Source organism: Dasypus novemcinctus, chromosome 15 (assembly GCF_030445035.2).
Source record: "Dasypus novemcinctus isolate mDasNov1 chromosome 15, mDasNov1.1.hap2, whole genome shotgun sequence".
NCBI lineage: Eukaryota > Metazoa > Chordata > Mammalia > Cingulata > Dasypodidae > Dasypus > Dasypus novemcinctus.
In genome coordinates this window covers 7,293,106-7,318,962 of record NC_080687.1, presented here as the reverse complement: position 1 = coordinate 7,318,962, position 25,857 = coordinate 7,293,106, and the positions used below count along the sequence as shown (strand labels likewise).

At 38.0% G+C, this 25,857-nt stretch overlaps 1 protein-coding gene across 6 annotated transcripts in view; it reads left to right on the top strand.

The window, feature by feature from the left end:
• FRY (FRY microtubule binding protein) overlaps positions 1 to 25,857 on the top strand; it is a 443,412-nt gene that overhangs the window by 272,747 nt on the left and 144,808 nt on the right. For all 6 annotated transcript variants that reach the window (XM_071208166.1, XM_058276985.2, XM_012519809.4 and 3 more), the window contains 7 exons: positions 2,946 to 3,114; positions 5,537 to 5,629; positions 5,723 to 5,821; positions 7,526 to 7,627; positions 18,171 to 18,274; positions 18,718 to 18,826; positions 21,181 to 21,267. In XM_071208166.1, the coding sequence (XP_071064267.1) occupies positions 2,946 to 3,114; positions 5,537 to 5,629; positions 5,723 to 5,821; positions 7,526 to 7,627; positions 18,171 to 18,274; positions 18,718 to 18,826; positions 21,181 to 21,267 (763 nt within the window). The remainder of the gene's footprint in view (positions 1 to 2,945; positions 3,115 to 5,536; positions 5,630 to 5,722; positions 5,822 to 7,525; positions 7,628 to 18,170; positions 18,275 to 18,717; positions 18,827 to 21,180; positions 21,268 to 25,857) is intronic.

Genomic DNA, 25,857 nt, shown 5'->3' with positions numbered 1-25,857 from the left:
GTTATTCACAGGGCTCTGGTCAATGCCGCCTTGCTTTATCTTCCCAAGTCACTCTAAACCATCCTCACCACAGCAGGGACTCCATTTCGTAGCCTATGACTGTGCAGCAACTGAGGCATGGTAGAAATTCCTGGAATTTGCATCAGAAGACCAGAGTTTGAGCCTCTTCATTTGTGATCTTCCAGATATGTCTATTCATTCGTGAAATGGAAATGCACTCACTGCCTGTGTCATTGGATTATTGTGAGGATAAAAATGTAAAATGCTATCATGTGTATAAAATGTAACGCATCGTATGTCTCAGACTTCAGTGTGTCAGAATCACCTGGAAGACTTGCTGTGACACAGAAGGCTGGGCCCTCCCCTGAGAATTTCTGATTTCGTAGGCCTGGGGTAGAGCAGGAGGATGTGTGTTTCTGGAAATTTCCCAGGAGAGGCAGCTGCTGCTAGTCTGGAGACCCAGTTTGAGAACCACTGCTCTGGACATAATACGCATGTCTCAGAGATTAAGAGCAGGGACTCTGCAGTCAGACATCTGGATGCATCTGGATTCAAATCCCAGATCCACCATTTATCAGCTATGTGGCTTAAAAGTTACTAAATCTCTGCCTCAGTTTCCTCCTCTGTCAAAAGAGTGTCATAATAGTACCCTGTTCACAGCCTTGTTGTGAGGATTAAGTGAGTTACTATTTGTAAAGTGCACTGAACCACCCCTGGCATATAGGAAGTGCTGCCTGTCTACTTGCTGCTATCATCATCGTCATCAACCATTTTTTTCCTTTAAGAAATAAATGATAACATTGGGCTTTAGAATTTATATTACAAAACGTTCAATTGTGTAGTTTTAAAAGTCTCCAATAGATGTTACCTGACAAGTAAGAGAATATTACAAATTTAATGAATAAAATTTGTATTTTAATTTTTGCTGATTCCCTAATCTGAATAATTAATACATAATTTTGCAGCTAATCTCCATGATATTTTACCTCTAAATTAAATACAGCTAGTATTTTCAGTCACATTTTCATAGTATTTTAGGAATCTCATAATGAGCCAGCTGAGGATTCTGTCTTGAAAGCGGGTATTTTGTGGAAAGCCACAGTGTCACCCCCGGTGAGGAATATGCCCTGAAATTCCCTCACCTCTCTTGACAGCCCATAGGGAATGTCTCATTTATAAAGACTTTCTTGAAGCTCTTTATATTTTGAACTCTGTTGCCTTCTTAAAGCCATTTTCTGCAAACTACATGTAGCAAATACAGAAAAGTCCCTAAGACATAAATATAAAATTTAACAAACTGAGAGAAAATGAACCCTTGTAACCCCACCCCCACCCCAAGTCAAGAGTGACAACCCTGTCAGCACCCGAGAAGCCCCTCACACCCCACCTGCCAGTCATAAGCCTCTTCTACTGCCTTTTTGGTGAAGCAGTATCTGCTTGTTTGCTACCTACTTGATTTGTCCTAAAATGTCTATTTTGAGGTGCCAAGAGTTGTTGCAAACTTCTGGGATTCTTTTAGTTCTCCCTTAACTTTAATAAACATAAAGTGCCCTTCCTGGTCATGCCTCACTCCTAACGGACCCTTTTTTACTAAAGTGGAACATCAGGCTGCGGGTCCCAGGAAACAAAATGCAACGAACCTCAGAACGTTTTTCTTGTTTCTTTGTTTTTAACTAAGTCAAAACAGCCATCTTGAAAGTAATTTAGATCATTTTAATGTGTATATTCCTCTACCTGTAGGTACTTTGAAGATCTGCTACTTTTTTAGTAGTACTGCTGCTACTTTTAGCTTTAAAATCTATTCTTTTTTTTAAAAAAAATCTGAATGATGTGCTATTGTCATTGTAACTAGTATTATTTTACTTTCAAACAGTACAAATACTTAAAGTTCTTGGGGGTAGGAACTAGCTTTTTTACTTTTTCTTTTTTCGAAACCCACCAGACCAAATTGTAAAGTCCCATGTATGTTGCAGGGAGCCTATTCATCTTTTAGATATTGAAATTTCCCACTACTAGATTCTCCTTTACCCTAAAAAATACATTACTCAATAATCATTAGCCTTAAATTATAAAACAAACGACCATAGCAGTAGACTAGAAAGTGCTGAGCCTTATTCTTGGAGCCTAAAAGACCTGGAGCCTGGGCTGAAACCCAAGGCAGTCCCAGCTTGGGACCTTACACAGATACTTGACCCCTCTGCCTCGTAACTTCATCATAAAATGAGGCTGCTGCCTGAGGCCCGGAGCTGCTGCTGTGAAGAGAGCAGAGTGGATTGAGAGCAGACTCTGGAGTCAGGTGCCTGGGTTTCAGTTTTGGCTCTGCCATGGCCTTGCTGAGTGCCTTAGGTAAATTATTTCACTTCTCTGTGCACAATTTTCTTATCTATGAAAGGAGGCTAATAAAAAATGTACATAAATATAAAGTGTTCAGAATAACAATAACAACAACAACAAAACACAAAACACCACACAGAAAAACATTGGAAAGGAATATAGGTATATTGCTTGGTGTTACTTGGAATACAAATCCAAAATCATTTGCTGTCACTGTTAGAAATAGCAGATCTGGTATTTTATTTCTCAGATGCTCACAATTTGTTTTCAAGCCCTTGGGGTCTGGAAGTATGTTGGAAATTGTAGACCCTGAGGAAATGGAGCTTTTCATCATGCCCAATTTAAGAGCCTGACCTTTTGGAGTACATCTAAATAACTGTATCTGCTCCCTGGCCTGAAGGAGATGTTGCGCATCTTATGGACTAAGAGAGGAAAGAGACAATTGGACTCTTGACCGAATGACAAACATCGCATCTGACACAATGATGGCCATTACACTTCAGCTGATTCAAAGGATCACATCTCTTATTCTCTGTCACTCTTAGATGCTTGAGGCTCTAGTATAGTGACTTTCCTACCCATTATTTGATAAATAACTTATGTTCTCTCAGATTCCCTGCTGTGAAGAAGAAATTTATGGCAGAGCTGAAGGAATTGCGGCATAAGGAGCAGAGTCCATATGTGGTTCAAAGCATCATCAGCTTGATAATGGGAATGAAATTCTTTCGAATTAAGATGTACCCAGTAGAAGACTTTGAGGCTTCTCTCCAGTTTATGCAGGTAATACCTTGTGCAGGAGAGCCAAAGGATGTCAACTTGAACAATCCTTTGCCTCAAAATGACTGACCTGGGATGTAAAAAACCTTTAACTTGTCAGTATGGAAAAAAATACTGCTTTCTCCCCAATAATCCATGAAGTAAAGTGCTTTGTAACCAAAGGAAAACACGCAGAGTTGCAGGCACATAATTTCATTTTAAAACTTAACATATTATCATTTTTGAAGTAGAATGTACATTGGAAAGTCTTGTCAACTTTTTTCCCCTTTTTCATAAAAGAACTACATATTCTGTGAATGAGATTGAACTGATTAGTTACTCTTTAGAATCAATAGAATGGGGTTGGCCAAATTGACATGCGTAGGTGTGAGAACTTTAATTGGATAAAGAAAGAAGCCTCTTTCATTGATACTGTATAAAGGACTCTTAGCTAAAAATCAACCAGACTGTATAGGTTTACATGTTAATTGCACAGTGTTCATCACTGTGTACTAACAAAAGAATTCTTCCTACTGGGGATTTAGCAGATGTACAGCTCTGTTAGATTTGCACACCTATAGTATCCGAAAGGAATTTTCTAATGCTACTGTGAATTAGATTTAGGTGAGGGTCTTAATGGACAGCTTAGTTATAGGAGCTAAGAATATAGGCTGTACCACTTCACACCCACTAGGATACTAGAATAAAAAAGACAGACCATAACAAGTATTGGTGAGGATGTGGAGAAACCAGAACCCTCAGACACTGCTGGTGGGAATGCAAAATGGTGCAGCTTCTTCAGCAAACAGTCTAGCAAGTCCTCAAAGGACTAAACCTAGAATTACTATATGACCCAAAAATTCCACTCCTAGTCATGTACTCCAGGAAACAAAAACATGTCCACAGAAAAACTTGTGCATGAGTAGTCACTGCAGCTGTATGCACAGTTGCCAAAAAAGCAGGAACACAAATGTCCGTCAACTTACAAATGGTTAAACAATATGTGGTATATCCATAAAATAGAATATTATTCAGAAATAAAAAGAAAGGAGTACTGATATGTGCTCCAACATGGGTGAACCTTGTAAACATTATGCTAAATGAAAGAAACCAGTCACAACCCTTTGTGTGATTCTATTTCTATGAAGTATCTGGAAGAGTCACATCTATAGAGACAGAAAGTAGATTATTGGTTGTCTAGATCTAGCATAGATGGGGAAAGTGGAAGGACACTTCCAAGAGGTCTGGTGTTTCTTTTTGGGGTGATGAAAATGTTCTAGAATTTGTTGTGGGTGCACCAAAATATACTGAATATATTGAAAGCCATTGAATTGTACATTTTAAATAGACAAATTGTATGGTATGTGAAGTATATTCCTATAAAACTATTAAAATTTTTAAGAGAATATAAGCTATGTACAAAACTTCTTGAGTTTGAATTCAAGTTCCAGCTCTTACCAGCTCTGTGACTTTAGTAAACCACATTTAACACACTTCAGCCTCCTCTATCTTTTCTGAAAAGTGGTGATAATAACTTTAGCCTAAGAGAAGGGTTTTGTTAGTTCAGTGAGATAATCCGTGTAAAGTTTGGCACATGGTAAGCACACGATAACTGTAGTTAACAGTAGTCTTATTATCCCTCGCATATTCATAATTCACATACCAATGTATTTGGATGACTACTTGAGGGTATTTTCATGCACATGCAAAATAACATTCCCACAATCCGTCTGGGAACCGGAAAGTTCTATGCTGTACTGGGAAAAAGTTCTCAATAATTTTCCATGCTGATAATTCCTATTTTGGGTTTGAGTATGAAATTGATAGACTGAGGACTTTAGAAACCATTTTTGTCAATGTTCCCAATATTTGCTGGAAATAAATGGTAGTAGTGAATTTGGGTATTAGCATGTTATCAAATGCATGTGGCATTGGACTCTTTCCCATGAAAACAATACCCCCTATAGACTGCAATAAGTTACTACAAAATAAGGCCAGAAAGGAGAAAGGGGCTGGCAGAATTCTGAACAGACCGACCTCCCTAGAGAAAGCATTCCTGGGCAACTGAAAATGCCCTTTTGTTGATGGTATCCCACAGGCAAAGACAGCCTTGCTTGAGGAGTTCCAAAGGTTTCCTCCTCAGATGTAGGGAGGGGAAGTGTTCAGGCTTGCTTATGAAACTATCTGAATAATAAATGTACCTAAAATGTCAGGGAGAACAAGTAAACAGCTCTGTGCCCAGGGCTGTCAGGCACCGGGCCTAAATTAATACATCTGATGTCTTCTGCCTCTCTTGCCGTGTTTACCTTCTCTGTGTTTGTGGGCTTAAGAGCCCAGGGCCCCACACACATAGGGAGTCAACAGAAAGTTGTTGACAATGAATGAGTGAATGAATGAGTGATTCTATCTCCTCTCCCTCCCTTTACTCTTGTTTTCTTCTTCCTAGGAATGTGCACATTATTTCCTCGAGGTCAAAGACAAAGATATCAAACATGCTTTGGCTGGGCTTTTTGTTGAAATTCTTGTCCCGGTTGCTGCCGTGAGTTACATTTTTATTTTAAGAACTTCTTCAAGTTGGATTAGAGAAGCAACAGTTTATTTCATATTATATTAACGTGCATCTCTATTTCAGGCTGTTAAAAATGAAGTGAATGTTCCCTGCCTTAGAAACTTTGTTGAAAGCCTCTATGACACCACGCTGGAACTTTCTTCTCGAAAGAAGCATTCCTTGGTTAGTAACTAGAGCAAATCCAAAAGAAAAAAATCTATGCAAACTAAAATTTCTAGGCAGAAATCTCTTTGAGAGCCATAAGGGTTCCATGGATGAGAGTATTGCCTACAGCCCCCTGAAAATAGGTAGCATTTCAACATTTGGAGCTTGCACTTAGTATTGATCATGACCGAATCTCTAATATGAAAGGATGAGACCAGGGGAGCAGGTGTAGCTCAGTGGTTGAGCGCCTACTTCCCATGTACAAGGTCCTGGGTTCGAGCTTTGATACCTCCTAAAAAAAAAAGGCTGGGACCACATCGCCTCAGATGGTCCTTCTCATTCTAAGGATTCTGTTGCTCATTTTTGCTTTAATTTCTGAGAATTTGTTTCCAGTCTGAAGACTAACTATAAAGCATTTTTTCTTCTCAAGCTCCATGAGTGTCCACTGAATAATTCCTATCCTGGCCATCAGAATAAAAATGGAACCAGGCCAGAAAGGGAGTTGGGAAAGAGAAAAAAATGATTCTGTCTCTGAAGGCTGGAAAACAATTCTTGGGAAGGCCTTTGTATTGAAAGCTCTTTTAAATTGCCACACCCTTGTATCCGTTGTGGCAAATCCAAATCTGGTTTTTTAATTGGCCTAAGATAGACCAGCTGTAATTGCAATATTCTGGGGAGGCAGGTACTTTGGAAGCCAATTTCCAGGACGGTTCATGCTAGTCTTCAAAGTATGAAGGTTGCCACCATTACTTGAACACGTCCTCAGAGTTGCTTTGCTGGCAGTGGTAATCAGTTTGCTCATTTATCTTCGTTCTCTGATCGCGTGTCCATTGTGACTAATTGCATGCATTACTTTTTAGATTACTGACTGGAATTAGAGTTGCAGTTTAAAACTAAGTTAATAATTGTAAAACATTGAATCTCATTGTGGCATTGTTTCTTGCTAATTCAAGTTAGTGTATGAGCCAATTACATTTTTGTTGAACTCTTCATTGACCTTAATTGATTGGGACCATAGATAAAGATGTGTGTTATCTGAATTAGCAAAATGGTAAGTGGTTCTGCCTGCATATTTTTTGGGATGGCCACCCATTAGCTTTTCTGACTTCTGCAGTTGCTGTGGGAGACCAGTCCAACTGGCAGGAAAAGCACTGTAGTGCATGTTTATTTGGTCATAAGCAAATTCCTCCTGTGGTTAAATTTGTCTCAGTAGAGTTTACCAATGAGTTTACCGATGCAATAACATTTCTTTTAGGAGTCTTCCTTAATTACAGGAAGGTTGCATGCAAGTGAAAATATATACGCCTACCTCTAAGACAGAGAAAACTAATACTAATAGATGTTTTCAGTCAAAAAAGAGCCAAGAACATTTTCAAAATTAGTATGTTCTTCTGCTTATGGAGGGACTGAAAGAGTGAATTAAGATGGTGATCTTGTTTTTAAAATTCATAATTGGGGTTAAATCAGTGAATTTGATTTCCACATTATTATACATAAAACTTCTTAGACGTCATACATAACTCTAGAATATTCCATAACCATTGTCGTCAAAGCGCAGTTGCAAAAGACCTGCCAGTGGCCCTTGTACTGTTAGGAAGCGTCCCGCCTGTTCTGGTTGATTCTTCCCACAAAGAGAGAGGGTGAGAGGGTCGTTCCAGAGAATATGTTACCTGGCTTGTTGAAATACAAACCATCTCATGAGCTCATCTCCTTTCTCCTCAGGCCTTATACCCCCTGGTGACATGTCTGCTCTGTGTCAGTCAGAAGCAGCTTTTCCTGAACAGGTGGCACATTTTCCTCAACAACTGCCTATCCAACCTTAAGGTTAGTATTGTCATCTTGAAAAATCTTTTGTGAAAAAGTACAATATGATTCCCAGACTGATATTGTTTCTAAGAATGATTCCTAATGTTTGGAAGGGGAGGAGTATTATCTTGTGCTATTGAAATCATGAAAAAATTTAGTCAGTCTTCTCCTTATTAAACATTATAAATTAAAGAAATTTAGTAGGAATAAGAGAAATTACTGCAGACTTGGGGGAAAAAAAGTGTTCTGATAAGGATCACTTCTAAAGGTAGAATTAAATACTCCTTTTTATTCACCTATTTTCACATCTTTTCTAAATGAGTTAAAAATAAATAAATAAGGGTCACACTTAGCTGACAGAAGCATATGAATTTTCAGAAACGCACCTATGTCTTCTCCCATCCTTTCTCTACCCCTTTCCAGTGTAGGAAAATATTTTGGAGGGAAAAAATTTCCATTCTGCAGGAACATTGACCTAGTAACAGAGAACACTGATTTCCTTTACTGTTATATGTAATTATTTGAGGGTGCTTTACTCAAGTCACATGACAGTTCATTAGCCCTGAGTATTCAGTGAATGCCTGTTCACCAGGTAGGTAGCACAGGTGCTGGGGGATGTGAGGAATGAAATCGTGGTGGCTGATTGAGGACCCTATAGTTAAACCAACTGTAAGGACAAGCTTTAAGATTGGCATTAAAACTTTGAAGTGGTAAATATGCTTTCAAGGTTTCATGACCTAACTATAAAAGACAACTGCGTGAAAAACATTCCTAGTGTGCATGCAGATAGGATGGATTTTTCACAGTTGGTCACAGTTTTAGTGTTGTTTCTTTTCCAGGTTTGATATTTGATGCCTTAGGATTTTTGAAATCCACTTACATATAAAATCCTGATTGTGCTTATACATGTTGTCTTGTTTTTTCTAAGACACTTTAATTTTGATGAAGTTGTTAAGATTAATTATATTACTTGGGCATATACCATAATTACTGCATTAAGCTTGTTTTTAAGTACTAACTGTATACAGGCTTTAAAAAACTAATTGTGAAATCTAAGATTAGAATCATTCATTTTTTTCAAACATACAGTGAAATCTAATAGCAGTGGATAAAGAATTAAGCTTCTAAGTTTATGAAATGTGAAATGTTTTTCAGGATCATCAACTATTATATAATGGCCACTTTCAGATATTACTTTGTGGAAATATCTATCTGCCATCACTCTAAAGTACAGGGTAATGTCATTTGTGTCATTTAGTCTACTTTTAAGTTATCCAATTATCTCTTACTTCCATTTAATGTGTTTTTTCTTTACCTTTCATACAAATAGAAGATGGTCATTTTGTTCAGAAAAAGAGGAAATGATTAAGAATATTCACAGTGCAGTTTCTGCATTTATTAGGCTAAATGTGTAATGAATTTTTGTTAAGAATTAAAATATTTTGCATAGCAATTATGTCTGTGGCTAAAAAGGCCAAAAGTTTGAATCCAAACTTGTTCTTGAAACATAGCAGCATAATCATACTTTGGAACTTAATTACTTCGATGTTAAAATATTGCTTGGAGCTGTGGTCAAAGCACATGGGAGAGTTATAATAGGTCAGTGAAGGAAGAAGACCAGGATGCTGAAGGTGTTTCCCTATGCAAATAGAATCCAAGCATTAGAATTCCTTAAAAAGGGAGGTAATAAGATCGTAAAGAGGATATAGAGTGGAGAGTAGGGAAAGACTGAACCACATTTTAGAATTCAGGTCAACTCACCAAGCATTTATTACATGCCTACTGTGTATGTGAGGTTTTAGGGAAGGTGCTGGAAGTGGAAAGTTTAGGGGAAGGCAATTATATGAAAATAACAAATGCAAGATAGTTTCTGTCCTTGAGAAACTTGGCATTTCATTGGAGAATATATAATGAAATTTCAAAATGTGTGATACAGACAATGATATCAAAATGGGGAAGGGAAAGCCCTGTATGATTTGGAGAGAGCTGATATCCCATGAAGCATGAAGGAGGTAGCAATTAGGCAAAGTCAAGACAATGCTCTTTATTTAATGGGTAGTGAACTGTTGGAATTCAGTACTCTAAGGCTCAAAGATATGAAAAGATCCTTGATGAATAGTAAAATCGAATATCACATGTATTTGGAACTGAAGCTGGGAGAATTAGAATTGGATCATTTCAAAATGGGAGGATTTGGGGAAGACAGTGGAATAAGAAGCCCCAGGAATCTGTCCCTCCACCAAAACTACTATTTAACTGCCGAAACTGTCTGCATCAACAATTTTGGAACTCTGGGATATATTTGGACATGGTGAAGCATCCAGGGAAGAGCTAAAGGAATAAGCTAGTAGATTGTGTTTTTGTATTAAAGATTAGTCCATTTCACCTTCCATGCCACCAGCTACCAACCTTTTTCCCCCAGCCACATGGCACGCAGCAGTGGAGACTGCAGTCCAGGATCCTGATGCAACTTGCTGGTACCAGGGTGGGCTCTAGGGACCTAGTCCTCCAAAATCCAGGGATGTGTGGTCTGATCACTGATATATGCTTTTGACTAGCTACTTCAGATTGCTGGAGGGGGCTGACTCTGAGGATGCTCATTGTTCTAAACCCCCTCAGACAAAAGTGGAAGAGGAGTCTTTAAAAGGCAGTCCCCTTTTTATCTCTTTTCTACTGCAGTCCCTGATTGGGAGCAAAAATAGTTAGGAAAAGTCACAAATTGATGGCTCCAGCCCTCTCCAAAAGAAAAAAAAGGAGTATGAGAGCTAGACTTCCAGAGTTCTAACAACATAATACTCAGAATATCCAGGTCTCAACAAAAAGATTACAAAATACACAAAAAAGAGTAAGGTGTGGCCCATGGCCCATTCACAGGGAAAAAAAAGAATTTACCAGAAACCATCCCTGAGGAAGTTCATACATCATAACTAGAAGTCAAAGACATTAAATTAACTGTATAAAATATGTTCAGTGAGCTAAAGGAACCCATGTACAAAGAACTAGAGGAAATTAGGAAAACAATATCTAAACAAAATACAGTTGGACATTATAAAAAGGAACCAAACAAATTTTTGAGTTGCAGAGTTCAATAATTGAAATGAAACAACAAAAAAAAACTCAGATGTCTTCAACAGCAAATTTGAACAGGTGGAAGAGAGCACCAGCAAACTTGAAGACAAGACATTTGAAATCATTCAGTATGAGGAACAGAAAGAAAAAATAATGAAGAGCCTGAGGGACCTGTGGGACACTATCAAGCATACCAACGTATGCATCGTTAGAGTCCCAGAGGATAAGAGAGAGGAAAAGAGCAGGAAAAGTACTTGAAGAAATAATAGCCAAAAACTCCCCAATTCTGATGAAAGACATGAATATACATATCTAGGAAACTCAACAAACTCCAAGCAGGAGAGACTCTTAAGAGAACTACACCAGGGCACATTATTGTGAAAGTGTCATAATCCAGACAGTATTTTGAAAGAAGCAGGAGAGAAAAGCAACTTTTCACCAATAAGAATAACAGCAGATTTCTTATCAGAAACCATGGAAGCCAGAAGACTTTAAAGTACTTCAAGACAAAAACAAAACTGTCAACCAAGAATTCTGTATCTGGCAAAATTTTCTTTCAAGAGCGAAGGAGAAATTAAGACATTTACAGCTAGACAAAACTGCAGGAGTTCATTACCAGAAGACCTACCCTACAAGAAATGGTAAAGGGAATCATTTCTTCAAGCTAAAATAAAAGGATACAAGACAGTGACTCAAAGTCTTAAGCAGAAAGAAGGAACATTGGTAAAGCTAATTACACAAGTAAATATATGATTTATTTATAATAATAAATGTATTATTGTACTTTTGGTTTGTAACTGCTCCCCTCACCATATGACTTAACAAGCAAATGTGTAAAGTGACATTTTAAATCTATTTTAATGAGTATACAATGTATAAAGATGTAATCTGAGGGAAGTGGCTTTGGCTCAACTGATAGAGCGTCCACCTACCATATGGGAGATCCAGGGTTCAAACCCAGGGCCTCCTGACCCATGTGGTGAGCTGGCCCACATGCAATGCTGACATGGGCAAGGAGTGCCGTGCCACTTGGGTGTCCCCTGTATAGGGGAGCCCCATGCACAAAGAGTGTACCCTGCAAGGAAAGCCGCCCAGCACGATAAAAGCGCAGCCTGCCCAGGAGTGGCACCACACACACGAGAGCTGACACAGCAAGATGACACAGCAAAGAGAGACACAGATTCCTGGTACTGCTGACAAGAATGCAAGTGGACACAGAAGAACACCCAGTGAAAGGATACAGAGCAGACAATGGCAGGGAAGGGGAGAGAAATAAATAAAAAATAATAAATCTAAAAAGAAGATGTAATTTGAGACAATAACCACATAAGGGGGAGGGAAGGAGATATATAAGAGTAGGATATTCGTATACTACTGAAATTAGGTTGGTGCTAGTCAAACTAGGCTATTATGAGTTTAAGATATAATTGTAATCATAAAAGTAACACTGATAGAATAACTAAAAAATATAGAGAAAAGGTAATAAAGGGGAATCAAAATGGTACACACACAAAAAAGCAACTAGTATCAAAAAATGGCAGTAATGGAGTAATTGCAATGGATTTTTAGATTTTATACCAAAAGCACAAACAACAAAAGAAAAAAATAGATAAAATGGACTTCATCAAAATTAAAAATGTTTGTGCATCAAACAGCATTATCAAGAAAGTAAAAAAACAGCCTACAGAATGGAAGAAAATATTTGGAACTATCTATCTGATATATATTCAGGATATATAAAGAATTCCTACAAATCAACAACAAAAAGGCAACCCAATTAAAAAATAAGCCCAAGTTTTTGAATAGACATTTATCCAAAGAGAATATTCAAGTAGCCAAATCATATTTGAAAAGATGCTCAATATCAATAGCCATTAAAGAAATGCAAGGTAAATTACAGTGAGATACCACATCACAACCCACTAGGCTGGCTATTATTTTAAAAACTGAAAGTAACAGATGTTGGCATGGATGCATAGAAATAGGAACCTTTGTACATTATTCATGGGAATGTAGAATGCTGACGCCTCTGTGGAAAACAGTTTGGAGTTGCTTAGAAAGTGAAACATAGAATTGCCATATAACCCAATAATTCCACTCCTAGATACATACCAAAAAGAACTGAAAGAGAATCTGAAAGATATTTCTATACCAATGTTCATAGCAGCATTATTCACAGCCAAAAGGTGGAAGCAACCCATGTCCAGAATGCAAAGACTCGATGTGATACATCCAGACAATGGGATATTATTCAGCTGTAAAAGATACATGCTGGTACATGCTGCAACATGGATGAACCTTGAAGACATCTTGTTAAGTGAAAGAAGCCAAACACAAAAGGCCACATGTTATATAATTTCTCTTATATGAAATACTTAGAACAAGCAAATTCATAGAGACAGAAAGCAGAAGAGTGGTTACCAGAAGTGGTGAGAGGGAAGGTATGGGAAGTTATGGCTCAATGAGTATGAGTTTTGATTTGGGATGATGAAAACCATTTGGAAATATATAGTGGTGAAAGTTACATGGTATTGTCAGTAGACTGAATGTCAAAATATTTTCCACTTATAATGTTTATTATGATTTTTATGTTGTATATATTTTACCAACAATTAAAAATAAATTATTTTTAAAAACTCATAAGTATACAGAAAAACTTCCAAACTTCCCCTGGAGTCCACAATAAGGAAGAAATGCCTGAGGAAAAGCTAACATGGCTTCAGTAGGACACTTACCTTAAAGAGCATCAGCATTTTACAGGATTTAGAATCAGCCATATCATTTCATAAGGGACCATCAAACCACACCACCCTGCCTTTACTGTTCTATAGGCAATCCATCCCCCGCATTCTTTCCAGTGCCTTTACCCTCTTTACTCATCTCCCACAAACACATGCATTAGGATCATAAACAGTGTTTGAATCCCGAATGATTCACTTTGGTGGCCATCTTTGCTCTATTCTGCAGAGACAAGTCATCAAGGTGGCAGCTTGACGTGGAGCAGAAAAAAGCATGTGTGAGAAGTGAAGTTCTTCTGCTTTCAAAGTAAACAGTCTCTCAGAGGCAACTCATTTCATGCCAATGCCCTGACTTATTCTCTGCACCAGTCAGTCTGAAGCAGTCAGGTTTCAGAGTAAACTTGACTTCTTTAATATTCGTACTTATCTTAATCAGCTGTATTTTAGCAATATACCATTGTAAGGTAATGAGAAATTTATGGTGCCTTCTTACCGAGACATTCACATGTTTCCGGAGCTCTTGGTCTTTGGTGACCAATATATTTTCTTCTGTGTATTTTATGTCATAATCTGAACATATTGAGCTATAAAAATCATATTTTCCCTTTACATCTGCCATATAACCTAATTCTGGAAAAGGAAATAGGCTCTAAAATCTTTATTTTACTAGTCCTTTGAAATTTAATATATATTAAGTGTTCATAAAAAACACATACTAGTTTCTGGTCCTTCCAAATAGATGTAATTAGGAGAAAGTTTAAATTTCTTTCTTTTTTTTTTTTTACAGTAAAGAATGTAACATAACAGTGAGGTCCAAATTATGAAAGAGAACAAAACCAACAAAGAAAGCTCAACAGTATGAAACGTGTTTCCTGTATGATTAACACCAGCAAGAGCTCTTCTTAATTGTAGATCTTTTCTATGCCAGGCAGGTGGTAGGAGCTTCATGGACATAGTCATGGATCATCATGACAATGCCACAGGCTGCATCTCCCTGTGCTTTCATGGGCATAATTTGTTTTTTCTAAAACTTTCTCTCAGGAAGCAATACTTCATTTGAAAAGTTAGACATTAGTGAGCCTAGTTTCGCAGTCAGAGAACTGAAGTACAGAATTAAAAGTGATTCTCCTTTTGTCTCGGTACTGCTTGAGGTAGCAGTGGAATTCATTCACTGATTCCATCAGTCCATCTGGTCAACAAGCTTTTAGAGGTACTATGCCAGATGCTATCCTAGATGCTAGCAATAGTGATGAAAAACAGTAACACTCCCTCTTCTCTTGGACCTTGAAATTCAGTGGAGAAGACAGACAATAAACAAAGCAACAAATAAATACATATGCAAAAAAGTTCAGATAGTGATAGTGCTATCAAGAAAATTAAAATAGGATAACTTCTGCTAGGAAGGTTACAAGCAAGGCCTTTGCTTTCCAATACAAATCTCAAGAAAACTGAGGTTACCTTGGATATATTTGATGAAATTTGTCTTCAACGCTTAATATACATTTGGGTGTAATAATCACAATGAAATTTATGGGTTGCTTTTTCTTAGCTTTTTTACTATAGTAATAGTATGGGAATTGGTGATATCTTTATTTTGTAATTGGAGACATTGAGTAATATATTAAGGATTCCACAATTGTAGCCTGAACGCAGTGAAATATGTGGTGTCATTTATTTTTAAATAACTACTATTCTCTTTGTAAGTATCAAATTAAAATGGTTCTGTTTTAGCTGCTTTAAATATTAAGTTTCTGCTTTAATATTATCTTTATTTCTAGCCTTGAGACTATCTCTTATCTATGTTTTCAGATTTGTCAAAATGAAGGTACATTTCAAAGTACAATCTATGATTTCTAATAGTACACAAAACTGGTTCTAAGAATTAGTGATCAGATGACAACACATTATTTTCCATCAATGTCTTATCCAGCCATTGAATAGAAAAATAGTCTTCCTAGATTGTTGCCACAGTAATTTTAGAGATTATCCTAACCTGTATGCATGTCATTTGTATAATATGCAGTCATCAAAAAGTATGAATTACGATTAATGTAAATTGATTTGTGATTCAAAAAGAAATACCAAAAAGAAGGAAAGTGTTGACTATGATATACAAAGAAATATAATTTAAAGAAATAGATTTCCTTAAATGCCTTTAGCTAAAAAGGAAGAGAAAACCAGAAGGTATTTGAGTATAAAAAGATGAAAAGGTAACTAAAATTACTTGTTTATCAGTCTATATCAGGTAGCTGGATACCTGGGTCCTTGTACAAGGCAATAGTTCTCCATGCCAGGAACAGTGCTAAATGCCTCCTATACATTCTCTCATTTAATTCTCATAACTTTCCTATCAGGTAGGTACAGTTGTCATCTGCAATTCTGATGGGCAAGATGAGGCCCAGAGATATGAAGGGCGCTTGCCCAAGGTTGGCCACACAGCTAATAAATTACAGAGCGAGACCCAACCCCAATGTGTCTGCATCCAGAGCCTGCTTTTAATCACCATGCATGCATGTCATAGATATTTGCTGATTTGAAGTGACTGGAGGACATTTTTAATGATGGAATGGTTTATATGCAACTTTACTTGTTTCAAGTCCCTTTTAGTAACCAGAATTTTTGACAAATTATGTTTTATCATACCTGCTTTATGAATAGGCCCCCAAAAAACCCCCACAATCCTTTATATATAAATGTATGCTTCTAAAAAGCTGTTTTAAAACAACATAGACATAAGAAATCTTTCTTAAATCTAAAAACTAACTCTGTGTAGTCTTTTCCATAGAATCCATTCACTTGGTTCATCTTTTTTTCAGTAAATACTTTAATAGTAAACTTCATCCCAGATTATTTTGTAACAGTTGTGAATACTACAGAAATCAGTACCCTAATTATCTACCCTAAGAAGAAAACAGCGAAAACAGTTGTGTCAAGATAAATAAATGAATAGGGGAATAGATGTAATTTAAAGGCAAAAGAGCTGTAAGAAGGTCAAGACTGTCATGTAGTAAACTTTTAGTGATCCCCTGCAGAGTGCCAGGGACTATAACAAAGGCCAGGAATGAGTAAGTCTTTCTCCTTCCTTTCTGAGAACCCACAGTTCATGTGGGAGCCACTCTCTAAACAAGAAACCACACGAAAATGTTGAAGGGCCACCATGGCAGCATGGATGAGGATCAGGGGACACAGAACGGAACTGTGTTAATAGGAAGGGATTCAGGACCTCAGGGAGGGAGGGAGGAAAGATGCACAAAGGAGGGGACACTCACGTAGACTTAGAAAAATGAGTAGGTTTCACCTGTTAGGAAAGGGGAGTGAGGGTCCTGACAAGGAAATGGAATGAATTAGAGTTTATGGAACTTGTAGGAGAATAACAGGATGGAAAGCAGAAAAGGTAGGGTTAGAGCCAGATTATGAATGGCTAGTTCTATCAAGAAATTTTAACTTGATCCCAGAGGCGTCAAGGAAACCATCCAGTGAGTGCTTTTTACATAGGAAGGATTGCAATTGGTGTAAGATAAAACAGTAGGGAGGGAATTCCATTAAGGAGACTGATGAGTTTACAGCAGCAACCAAGGAGGAAAGCCCGAGCTGTTGCAGAGGAAGGGGGAAGAGAGGCGATGTCAAATTCGAGACATAGATGAAATCTGAAAAACAGGTTGAAAGGGTGGAGTGAGAGTCAGAAGTGAAGGATGGAAGGTCATGTACATCCGAAGATGTAACCCACTCCCTCCTCTCTGGCATTATTAGTATTTCCTGGATGCCACAGCTGCATCCCAGCTGGTCCCCCTGCCTCAGCGCCATCCCCCCCACACCCCGCCCCTGCAGAAAGACAGCTTCTTGTACGGCTTCTGTCTCAGTGGCTCCCTGTTGCTGTCACTAGACAGGAAGCCATGGAAAGCCCCTTGAATGGCCCCTGCCATCCTCATGAGCCTTTTCTCAGCTTCTCTCCCCAGCCCTTTGCACCAACCTGCCAGCTGTTCCCAGGCATGGAAACTGGCATGGTCCCCTTTCCAGCATTCTTCCCTGGGCACGTATAACTGTCTCTGCTTGAGGAATTATCCCTCTACTTTTTTTCTCTACGCCTTTCAAAGTACCTAGAGCCAAACAGTGCCTCACACAAAGTAGGCCTTCAAATATTTGTTGAATAAATGAATGAACTGCAAATGCATCTTCTTTGTCATCTGCACCTGGAAACCTTCCAGGCCCCGTTCCCCAAGTTTTCCATAGGTTTCCTACCAGTTTGTCACATTGTCTTCAAGTTGATTGTTGATCATTTGTCTCCCAACCCCCATAAACTATGAACATCTTAATGGAAAGGATCATCTTTTCCATGTATCCCAGATTCTGTACAGTGCCTCATACACATTAAGTACTCCATAAAGGAATAAGGGTGATTAGATGGTTAGTCAAAGTAACAGGAATGTTTAAAAGGACATAAACAACAGTAGAAAGAAAAGGTTGAGTGTCCTATTGGCAGTAGGGGATTGGGGGCCAAGGATTCCCCAGAGCTGGTGAGGAGAGGCATCTCTTGACCACCAGGCAAAGGAGAAAATGGTGGGGCTTCCCACCCTCATGGCCATCTGGATCCAACCTCATAGACTTTAGCCAAGGGCACTGGGGTGCAGATACCCCTTCAAGTCCCAGATGATGCACACCGCCCCCACCTTGGCCCTCCATTTCCAGGCTTTCACAGAATAATCTCCATCCATTACCACTTAACTGACCAGCTTACACCTTGGTTTCTGTTGCAGAATAAAGACCCCAAGATGGCTCGAGTTGCACTGGAATCTCTGTACAGACTACTTTGGGTTTATATGATTCGAATTAAATGTGAAAGCAACACAGCTACTCAGAGGTAAGGAGTTGGCTTGGGTCAATGGTAAGCCTTCCACTGTGGAGAGTATTTTCATTTTGTTGCTACCTATGCTACCCCTCTGAGAAGCTGTTCACCACTGACAGTTTCCCAAAGACCTAAATCCTGAGAACACGTTCAGGCTGTCCTGAGGCATTGCCTGAACAGTCTTTACAAGCACAACAGCTTCTGTCAGGACCTGCAAGGGCCAAAATGAAGGCTGCGTTCACCTCTTTACCAGAGGAAATGCCATCATCTGCCCTCAGTTTTCCAGAAAACTTTTCATAGAGTAATTATGCTAAAGGAAAAAGGGTGAGGTGGTTTGTTTTTTCTTTTCTAGTCCTCCCTGATACTTAGATAAGATGAAACATCTGCCATTTTCCCTTAAAGAACTGTAGCTCAGCCAATCTTGCTTGTTTTCTCTTTTTGTTCCCCTTATCTTTCAGCCGACTTATAACCATCATCACAACACTTTTCCCCAAAGGGTCCCGTGGTGTGGTACCAAGGGATATGCCTCTGAACATCTTTGTGAAAATCATCCAGTTCATTGCCCAGGTAATGGAGAAACTTCTGGCAATGAGAGTCTTCTAATTGCTGTTTGGTAGCTGGTCTCCATCTTATGAAATACTAAGGGATGAAAATAATATCTCACATATATAGGCTTTTGCAGAAAGGCTTTGAAAGTATTTTCACACATATTCTATTTTTTTGCTTCAAAACAAATTGTGACATGGGTAAGTCACATGTTTTCCACATTTGACAAATGAAGAAACTGAGAAACAAAGTTTGTGATTTATCTGAGGTGACAAAGCCTATTAGAAAAAGTGTCTATTGACTCTTACTGCCTCTTTTTCCTAATTCTCTGCTCTAGATTCCACAAGTAAGGAGGAAGTAAAGTGTCTAGGGTTTGAATGAGGTCAGGAGAATACAGTCAGGCGATCAGGAGGATAATAATGCTCTAACTTTCATCTGCAAAAAAGAATAATATTAATGAGTATTAATATTTATCAAGGGGAAGCGGACTTGGCCCAATGGATAGGGTGTTCGCATACCATATGGGAGGTCCGCGGTTCAAACCCCAGGCCTCCTTGACCCATGTGGAGCTTGCCCATGCACAGTGCTGATGCACACAAGGGGTGCCGTGCCACACAGGGGTGTCCCTGCGTAGGGGAGCCCCACGCACAAGGAGTGCGCCCTGTAAGGAGAGCCGCCCAGCGCGAAAGAAAGTGCAGCCTGCCCAAGAATGGCACCGCACACACAGAGAGCTGACACAACAAGATAACGCAACACAGATTCCCAGTGCCTCCTGATAAGGATAGAAGAGGTCACAGAAGAACACACAGTGAATGGACACAGAGAGCAGACCACTGGGGGGGAGGGGAGATAAATAAATAAAAAAATAAATCTTTAAAAAAATATATTTATCAAGGACTTACTCCTTGCCAAGTACTGTTCTAACCACTTTACCTATATTAATTTACTTAAAAACTGGTCTAATATTCTTAAATGTAGTTTAGTGTATCCTTTATATTTATAAGTAAATGGTTTACCCCAATTTGTGATTTTCAGTGGAGCTTGAAGAGACAATTATTCCAGTCCAGCCTTAGCCACAAGCCACCTCTGTAACTTTAAGCAAGTCAGAAAACATCTTTTCCCAGTTTCTTTATTTGTAAAATGGGGATGAAAATGCTTGCCAAGCATGCCTCAGATTGTTGTGGGGCTAAAGTGAAATAATATGCATGAAAATACTGTTGAAGTACAAGTGATTTTAAAATGTCAGTTTCCATTACTGTGTAACAGACTACTTCAGCAGATGAATAAATGTTACTTTTGTACATGTAGTTACCAGGTGGCTGTGAGTGTCCTTTGATTATTCCGGATTACGTTACATAAAATTAACCTGTCCTATCTTAGAGCCACTGTTTCAAATTACTAGACTCTTACTTGAACATTCTACTTTAAAAAACCTTAATGTCTTTCTTGTTGATTTTTCATCTCATTAGCAGAATTGTTTGTCATGAATAAATGGATATGTTAGTAAATAGAGGAAAATGGTCTTTTTATAGTAGTATCTTTTTAGCTCTAAGTTTTTAAAATTTATTTTCAAAGAAGCTTTAGATTACAAAAATGTTACACTGAAAATATAAACGATCCCCTTCCTCCTCCCACACTTTCTGCCATTAACAACATCTTGTTTGAAGAACAAATATTAAAGCATTGCTACTAGCCGTGGTCTACAATTTACATTATGGTTTACACTGTGCACCACGCAATTTTAAAGGTTTTGACAAAATGTACAGTGGTCTATATCTGTCATTGCAAAGTCATGTAGAACAATTCCAGTGTCCACAAAATGCCCCATGTTACACCTATTCTTCCTTCTCCCTCTTCTCAGAACCTCTGGTGACCACTGCCTTTACATCAAGGTTGCAAGTCCTTCCATGGCTAGGATAATAATGTCTACTTTAGTCCATAGTTACATTGCCCCCTTATGTTTGTTCATTCCTCAGTCGTGAGGATTTGGGGATGGTGTATTTTAAAAATACATTTTACACGGAGTTTCAGGAAGTTACCAGCATTTCCAGTACATATTGGCAGAGTTTAGACTGTATATAAGCAAGGCCCTCCAGGTATTTTTTGGTTTTTGTTTTCTTTATTCACTCATTGCTTTAGGGGCTAAATACTTCCTTATATGACAAAGGCCTGTCTGCAAGCCACAAGAAAGCAGACCGAGCTCCAGAAGGGCTCAGAGGGCGTGGTCTTCCCTCAGGAATTCTCGGTGACCTGTAAAACTTATCAGTGCCCCTCTTCCTTTAGCACCACCCTGTTTGTGCCTATGGCCAAAATAGCCACATCATGTTGAATTTGTATTTTAATGCTTTTGTTTTGTTTTCTTGTTTTCACTACAGGAACGTTTAGATTTTGCAATGAAAGAAATCATTTTTGATTTTCTTTGTGTCGGGAAACCAGCAAAAGCTTTCAGTCTCAATCCAGAGGTATGCATTGTGCTTTTATGTCCTCACAGAGCAGATATTTATAGAACCTTTGATTTCAGACCTTGGGTTGCAAGACCTCTTCTCTGGTTTTTCTTCTGTTTGTTTCTGTCCAATTTACTTGATTAAATAGTATAGATGATACAATTTCAGAAGTAAGATTTTGGATGAGTAGACTTAGAATGACAAAAGGTGAATATGCTACCTTTCCATCCCTTTAAGATAGAGTAATTCTTGTCCAAAAAGATAATCTGTCACTACCAGTCAGCTTGTTTTTAGAAACCTCAGCACTTTTAATTATAACTGTTTTGATGCAGATTAACAAGTTTTGTATTGAGAAGTGAAGAAACAGAAAAAAAAAAATTTGTTATTCTGTAATAACAAAACTACTCAAACAGGGAAATTGAATAAAGTTTGTATGCACATTGGTTTCTGTGGCAGGATCCCAAGTCAAAGGCCAGGCAGCTCATGGAAATGAGTAGATGATGAATGTAACAGGCAGTATATGCGACGTGGTGTTGGGGGGCGGGGGGCATTATGCAAAGGAAAAGCACGTTCAATTTTAAATTTTTAAAAAGCACCACCAGCCAACAAAAACACGCCTGCCTCTCTGCAGACTTTCCCCTTGGGATTGGATAAAGAGCACTGGATCAGTAGTCAGCAGAGCTGGACTTGCCAGTTGCCACAGGCCCTGCCTCTTTATCTAGCCATATGAACTTCAGCTTTTTCACCAGTAAAATGCACAAAATTTTTGCCTAACTTATCAAACAGAATAATTGTGATATTAGGAAGAGGACATTACAAACTCTTAAGCAAATAAAATGGAATAAATTCCCCACCATGAAAATTTAAAAAATAAAAAGTTCATCCCTTTCATCACTGTCATATTATCTGGCTTCTTCATTCTGTCAGGGGGTAAGGAAGCCCAGAGACCAGAGACTCAAAATAGGCAACTTATTAGTAACAGAAGTCCAGGGCTTCTTCCCACCATACCCTGCCTTCTCGACTTTTCACTGTGACAGTCTGGGGTCTCCTGACCTCAGAGGCTTCTGAAATGGCTGCAGCCAGTGTCAATGAGTCAAAAGGAGGAGGCAAAGCCAGTGCAGATTACCAGGGACCAACTGTATAAAGTCTTCCCATCCTGCAGAGGGCTTCCCAGTATTTTACACTTCTCACTTTTCATGGCTGTACTGTCCTTCACACGTGAGTCTCAGAATTACCAGGACATTTGTCTGAAAAGAATGTGTTGACAGCTACTACCATCATCACTATCTAAAAAATTATCCTTAGTTCTTCCCCCAAATTCCTCATTCAGTCAGTGATTCATTAGTTAACCTTTCTGTGCCGAGCAGTTGAAACTGTGTTTTCAAAAACTACCAAAAATTGAAGGAGATATTTGGGTATTTTGGACAGAAAAAATAGAAAGAGATACCTAGGTATTTTCTTCCATTTCTATTGATCTTGTAGGTCTATGAAAGAGTTTATTTACTGGTAGTTTGTGATTATATGCCCAGAGACATACCAGGCCAAGGATGAGAACAATCTATGAGCAGATGTCATACATTTGACCAGTGAAGATCAGATGTGGGTGCAGATCAGATGTGAGTGCATCTTCTCAGGAAGCAAATCCAGATTAGGTGTGAAAGAATGGAATGAACATGTGGACAAGGCTGAGAGATCTAAAGAGTTATCTACAAAGTCTGCATTGTGCTACCACTCAATACTTAGGTGACTTCCAGGTAATCATCTTGCTTTAGGTAGAAACGAGATGACTTCTTGCATATACCCTCATCATCATAAGAGCTTGCCATTCCGTAAGAAGAGTTTCTTGGTCATCTATTTCTCAGACTGTTTGCCTTGATCTAAAATAGCATGAAACTTGAGGTCCTAGCCAATTCAACAAGGCAAAATAAAGAAATAAGAGACATGCAGATTGGAAAGGAAGAAATAAACTGCTTTGTTTGCAGACAACATGATTATCCATGTAGAAAACTCCAAAGAATCAATAGAAAACCTATAAGAACTAACAAATTATTTTAGGAAGTTTGAAGGATGCAAGATAAATATATAAAATCAATGTATTTCTATAATCTGCTGGTAAACAATTGAAAATTGAAATTTTAAAAAATACCATTTACAATAGCAATGAAAATCATGAAATACATAATGATAAGTCTAATATTTATGAGATTTGTATGCTGAAAACTGTAAAACATTTATGACAGAAATCAAGGAAGGCTCAAATAAATAGCAAGAAATAATAAGTTTGTAGATTGGAAGACTCAATATTGTTAAGAGGTCAGGTCTCCCAAAGTTGGTCTATATAGATCAAACATAATCCCAATCAAAATCTCTGTAGGCTTTTCTGTAATAATCAGCAAGCTGATTCTAAAATTGATATTGAAAATCCAAGGAACTCAAACAGCTAACACAATTCTGAAAAAGAAAAACAAAGTTGAAGGAGTAGTACCTACGTGATTCCAAGATTTGCTGTATAGCTACAGTATTCAAGACAATGTAGTATTGACAGAGGGATGAACCTAAAAACCATTTGACTAGAATAGAGAATCCAGAAGTAGACCCACCCATTTACGGTTAATTCATTTTCAGCAGCAGTGCCAAGTTAATTCAATGTGTAAAGGATGATCTTTCCAATAAATGGTGCTGAACAACTGGACATCTACATGCAAGAGAAAATATTTATGACCTCAAAGTGGGCAAAAAGTTCTTAAATAGGACCCAAAAAACATAAGTCAAGAAAAAGAAAAAAATTGGTGAGATGGACATCAAAATTTAAAATGTCTGCTCTTTGAAACACATTGTTAAGAAATTAAAGAGCCATAGACTGGGAGAAAATATTTGCAAAACTTATAACATATTTCTATCCTGAATACATAAAGAACTGTCATAACTCAATAAGAAAATAACCCAATTTTTAAAATGTACTAAATGAACAACCTCTTCACCAAAGAAGAGATACAAATTCCCAATAAGTATATAAAAAAATGTCCAGCATCATTTGTCATTTGGGAAATGCTAATTAAAACCACAAAGAGTGCTGGAGAGGATTCAGGGCAAATGGAACTCCATACTCTGTTGGTAAGAATGCCAAAAGGCACTGCTACTTTGGATAAACAAATCATGATTCATTGATACAATGGAATATTATTCAGCAATCAAAGGGAATAAACTACTGATGCAAGCAATAACATCTCAAAAGCACCATGCTAAGTGAAAGAAGAAAGACACAAAAGGTTATGTACTTTATTAATCCATTTACATGACATTTGGAAAAGGAAAAACTATAAGGACAAAAATTAGACAATGATTGCCAGAGGCTGTGATGGTAGGGGAAGGCTAACTGTAAAGAGGCACTGTGAGAACTTTTGGGGATGACAGCACTATTTTTGTATCTTGATTGTGATGGTGGTTGTATGACTATATATGTTTGTCAAAATTCATAAAACTGTACAACTAAAGGGAATGAATTTTACTGCACTGAAATGATTTCTCAAGAAACCTGACTTAAGTAATAATAATGTGGAGACTGCAACAAGACTCTGACTTGCCATATATATTTACCAGATGAACTCCTCATGCCTCACCTTTAATCCTCATAACACCCTCATTTTACAGATGGAAAGTGGTATTTGGAAAAGTTAAATAACTTTCCAAGTCCAGGTGATAATAAAGAGTTATGAGGCAGAACTATATATAATGCAAAAAAAGAGAAATTATTTTTTAATTAAATTTAAAATATGTGCCCCACTTCTCGCAGCCCAGTGTGCCATCTTACTTCTTCCCTTAGTATTATCCAGAAAGAAAGTAAAAGTTAGAGAACTGTTAAGGCTAATTCATAATTTGGATAATTATGCTTGACCATATATGTCAGCGCATGGTCATTGTACTGGTGCTGCATCTCCTGAGTTGAATGTCATATTCTTCATCCAAAACATTGCTGTGTCTTAGGAAAGATACACAAGTCCTAGAAAGCATTTCATGAAAGAACTACTAAAATAACTGACACTTTGATATACAGATAATTTTTTTAACGTTAGTACTCTTTCATTCTAGAGAAGGGACAGGGAGAGAATATTATTGAACGTAATCTAATCATAAAGTACTCCTTGGGTTGGGTAAAGACTGAATAGGTTTAAAATTAACAGAAGCCAGTATTACTTTACATTATAAAATATGATAATGTTTCATCGTGTAGGTGACGGGGCACACATGCATCACTTCCCACTTTGTAGTTACTTGACCTTATTTTCCTCACCAGAAAAATGGTGTTTTTAGTTTCCTGGCTGCTAAATCAAATACCATACAATAGGATGGCTTGAACAACAGGACTTTATTGGCTCACAGTTTTGAAACCAGGAGAAGTCCAAAATCAAGGCTTCAGCAAGGCCATGTTTTCTCCCGGAAGACTATGGTGTTCTGTCGATGACTTCTGACGATCCTTGATCCTTTGCTTTTCCATCTCCTGACAAGACGCATAGCAACCTCTTCTCCTTTTTCCAGCAGATTCCCTTGACTTCCAGTTTCTTGCTGCTCATAAAGAGCTCCAGCTATCCAGATCAAAGCCCAACCTGA